A 4,622-nucleotide genomic window follows, 5' to 3' on the forward strand; every position below is an offset into this window, starting at 1 on the left:
ATATATATAGATAGATAGATAGATAGATATATATAACATTAGAACTATGGTTGTCAACTGTTTTGGAACTCATTTCCATTTTTTATGCTGCTTTCCAAACTCTCACTCCCCTTTTGCAAAGAGAAAAACAAAAAAAAAAAGACAAAAATACAGCAGTGGTTTATTATCTTTTATTTGTTTCAATCATTGGACTGCAATCATATGATGGGCTCTATCAGTTTCTGCCTACCAAATCCATCAAATCCACCCTGATGCTATAGTAGAAGACATTTACCTAAGGTGCCACATAGCGGGACTGAACCTGGAACCATGTGGTTGGAAGCAAACTTCCCTTATTTTCTTATATTATTCCATTCAGCATGTGCATCTTTTTAGATATTTGCATAAGTTTATATTCATGTACGCTATGTTGAATTTTAATGGGAATTATAAAAGAAAGTGGATTAATGATATCTGAAAAAAATATATTGAACTTTGGCTCATCATCCGTTATATATCTGCTAACTGATAGCATAATGTCCCATTCATATTTTATTTGCAACAAAAATTTTCTTTCATCATCATCATCATCATCATCGTTTAACGTCCGCTTTCCATGCTAGCATGGGTTGGACGATTTGACTGAGGACTGGTGAAACCGGATGGCAACACCAGGCTCCAGTCCGATTTGGCAGAGTTTCTACAGCTGGATGCCCTTCCTAACGCCAACCACTCAGAGAGTGTAGTGGGTGCTTTTACGTGTCACCCGCACGAAAACGGCCACGCTCGAAATGGTGTCTTTTATGTGCCACCCGCACAAGCCAGTCCAGGGGCACTGGCAACGATCTCGCTCGAAAATCCTACAGGAGCCAGTCAGGCGGTACTGGCAACGGCCACGCTCAAAATGGTGCATCTCATGTGCCACCCGCACAAGAACCAGTCCAGGGGCACTGGCAACGATCTTACTTGGCTTGCCGGGTCTTCTCACGCACAGCCCATTTCCAAAGGTCTCGGTCCGTAGTCATCGCCTCGGTGAGGCCCAATGTACGAAGGTCTTGCCTCATAAAATATGTGAATTCTACCTGATTTTAATGTCTTACTTCTGAATAAGGCAGCAAGCTAGCAGAAGCATTAGCATGCCATTGAAGGCGGCGAGCTGGCAGAAACTTTAGCACGCCAGGCAAAATGCTTAGCCCTATTTCGTCTGCCGTTACGTTCTGAGTTCAAATTCCACTGAGGTCGACTTTGCCTTTCATCCTTTCGGGGTCGATAAATTAAGTAACAGCTACGCACTGGGGTCAGTGTAATCGACTTAATCCCTTTGTCTGTCCTTGTTTGTTCCCTCTATGTTTAGCCCTTTGTGTGCAATAAAGAAATAAGAATCATTTGCATGCCAGGCAAAATGCTTAGTGACATTTTATCTGTCCTTGTGTTCTGAGTTCAAATTCTGCTGGGGTCAATTTTGTCTTTCATCCTTCTGAAGTCAGTAAAATAAGTACCATTTGAGCACTAGAATTGATATGATGGACTTAGCCTTTCCCCCGAAATTGCTGACCTTGTGCCAAAATTTGAAACTAATGTCTTATTTCTGAATAAAATCATGACCCCCTCCATAGCACTTCCTTTGGCATTTGCCATCATCTGATGAGCACACAACACACCTGAGTGAGCTCTAACACCCAGTTTTCAAAATGCCACTACATTAGAAGGATGAATTATTATATAATCTGAAACATTTAAGCTAAGAACAGCAAATTTTATCTCTTATTTTACATTCCAGACAGTGTCATCATTTCTTAATAGTATTAATGAAAAATGAACATTCTTCATGGCTTTGCATGATTTTTCGGTGCCTCTAAAGTGTGATACGCCAGATCAATTTAAGTCTGGAGAGAGAGAGAATGTGGTGGATTATTTTAAATGATAATTGATGTGATGGTAATGGAATATGCTGATTTCAGATATGATCAGCTGAGATTTAGAGAAATCGGATTGAGAACAAAGAAATAGCTAAGGATAAGAATGGTATGAATGTAAAAATAATATTTGCAGTAACAGCTTAGCAGTGTCTCTTTAAAGAAGTTTATCTTGCTAATGAAATATTTCATTTTGTATCCCATTTTTTATTATTTTGCTTTGCTTTTTATTCTGTTGGTGCTTTTTTTAAAAAAAAAAAACATAGTGCATGGAAAAACAGCTGTTAATAAAATAATATACACATATAGGTGTTCAATTAATTGAACAGCAATCTGACCACACTAAGCTATAACCATTTAGAAACTGTATGAATCTAAAATGTCTAACTCCATAACCAACTCCACCTAGGAACAGAAATTACTCAAGAACCTTTTATAATTCCAGTGAAGTTTATCAAACAAAAATAGAAATCAAAAAATCAAAACAACAAACAATTAGACTGTAACAACAATCAGAGGCATAATGACCAAATGAAATCCAATTTAAGGCTATTATGAAATTTCTCTCATGGGGTAAATCAATGTGATTTCAATATTTAACATATAATCATCATTATGGCAGTGAGGTGGCAGAATTGTTAGCATGCCGGTCAAAATCCATAGTGGCATGTTGTCTGTCTTTATGTTCTGGGTTCAAATTCCTCTGAGGTCAACTTTGCTTTTCGTCCTTTTGAGATCAATAAAATAAAGTATCAGTCGATCAGTGGGGTTAATGTAATTGACTTACCCCCTCCTCCAAACTTGTTAGCCTAGTGCCAAAATTTGAAACTAATATATAATCATTGTCATCGTTTGTGCTAGAGTGAAAAGAGTGTGAGATGAAGAAAGATGGGGATTGGGGTGGATGCAGTGAATATCAGAGGGCGGAGAAGCGAAGGAAAGGAAATAGGTGTGGGTTTCAGTGTTGAAGCAAGAGGTGCATTTGACTAACAGGGTACTTGGGGAAAAATACCAGTGATACTAACTACCAACCATTCAATAAAACAAACAATGCGATATTAACTAGTTAATTTATGATATTTAGCACTATGTAAATCCATTGTAACAACAATGTGCTGCACATTTATCACATTATAAAATATAATAATTAATGAATATGAATAGAGATATTGGACAGTATTTATAATCATTTTCATTTATTATCTATATCTGTCTGTGTCCATTCAGCCATGTGTCCATCCATCCATCTATTTATCTATCAGTTTATCTATCTGTCTATCTAATATAATATAATATACATTGTGTATATTATGCTTGAAAACTCAAACTCATTTATAACTTATATAATATATTATATAATACATCATAGAATATATGAACCACATTTGTACAAACTGAATTTGTGGTGTTCAAATGAAAGAGATACATTACTGACATGATGTACGTAGTGTTGTGTTCTTGTACATAACAGTTTATTTCATGTGTCTCAGTTTATGTAGTTGTCAAGAAAAGGCGCAGGTCAATTTAGAATGTTAAATGTAATAGACTGCCTTGGGAAATTTTATCTCTCATCATCTTCACATCATGAAATGAGAGCTCAGCACTATCTCCAAGCTCTATCCCACTGTGGTTTGGAAATATATATTCTGTATCTGAGTGCAAAAATATAGTTCTTTCATCAGTAACTATACTATCATATAAAATTTATAGTTGGTTGTATCTCAGACAGGTCATTGTACCCAATAACAAATGCATACTTTGGTTCTTTTTCACTTCTTTATTAATTAATTGGTCAACTGTTCGACCTATTAACTAATCGATTGTTTGATTAATTGTTTGGTCAATCAAGCAATCAGCTTCATGTATGAACCAAATGTGGAGTAGAGAGAGTGTGTCATTGATGAGGTTGCTAATGACAACGAAAGGAATTTAACATACCTAGATGATTGATCAACTGAATGATTAATTTAACAATTGACTAGTTAATTGGCTAAATGGTTAACTAATTGATAAAAGTAAAGAAGTGAAATAGAACCAATGTGTGTGTTTATTATTAGCATAATGACCCTCCCAAGATACAACAAAATATGATTCGACAAACAAGTTTACATCAGGAGTCTTACAAACCAAATGGAAAAACTAAAAATTTATAGTTATTTTGTTTATTTCAGATATTGTTGATATTTAACATTGAAATAAATGTAATTTCTTTTCTAGGATATTTCTTCATAATCATCACGGGAACCCCAATAAGACGAATTCTCGAAAAGAAACAGCTCTTCATTATGTGTGTCAAGAAAGAAACAGTCAGTACTATACAGTACGCCAAAGACGATGTGATTGTTTGAACCTTATCCTTCAGTGGAGGGGTGCTACTCTCAAGGATGGTCAAACAGAAAAAGTGGATCTAGCAGCCCAAGATGAAGTATGTCTTACTTTTCATTTTTTTTTTTTTTTTAATATTTGTATTGGATTTTTATTTTTCAGTGATTTACTCTTTACTCCCTCTCTTTTTTACTCTTTTACTTGTTTCAGTCATTTGACTGTGGCCATGCTGGAGCACTGCCCTTAGTCGAGCAAATCGACCCCAGGACTTATTCTTTGTAAGCCTAGTACTTATTCTATCGGTCTCTTTTGCCGAACTGCTAAGTTACCGGAACGTAAACACACCACCATCAGTTGTCAAGCAATGTTGGGGGGACAAACACAGACACACAAACATATACA

At 35.9% G+C, this 4,622-nt stretch overlaps 1 protein-coding gene across 1 annotated transcript in view; it reads left to right on the plus strand.

Annotated features, from left to right (window-relative positions):
* The window catches only part of LOC106874304 (ankyrin repeat and IBR domain-containing protein 1), a 304,438-nt gene that overhangs the window by 139,786 nt on the left and 160,030 nt on the right, over positions 1 to 4,622 (plus strand). Inside the window, exon 4 of the mRNA XM_052965880.1 lies at positions 4,113 to 4,320. Coding sequence (XP_052821840.1) covers positions 4,113 to 4,320 — 208 coding nt within the window. The remainder of the gene's footprint in view (positions 1 to 4,112; positions 4,321 to 4,622) is intronic.

The sequence above is a fragment of the Octopus bimaculoides genome, chromosome 2 (assembly GCF_001194135.2).
Source record: "Octopus bimaculoides isolate UCB-OBI-ISO-001 chromosome 2, ASM119413v2, whole genome shotgun sequence".
NCBI classification, from domain to species: domain Eukaryota; kingdom Metazoa; phylum Mollusca; class Cephalopoda; order Octopoda; family Octopodidae; genus Octopus; species Octopus bimaculoides.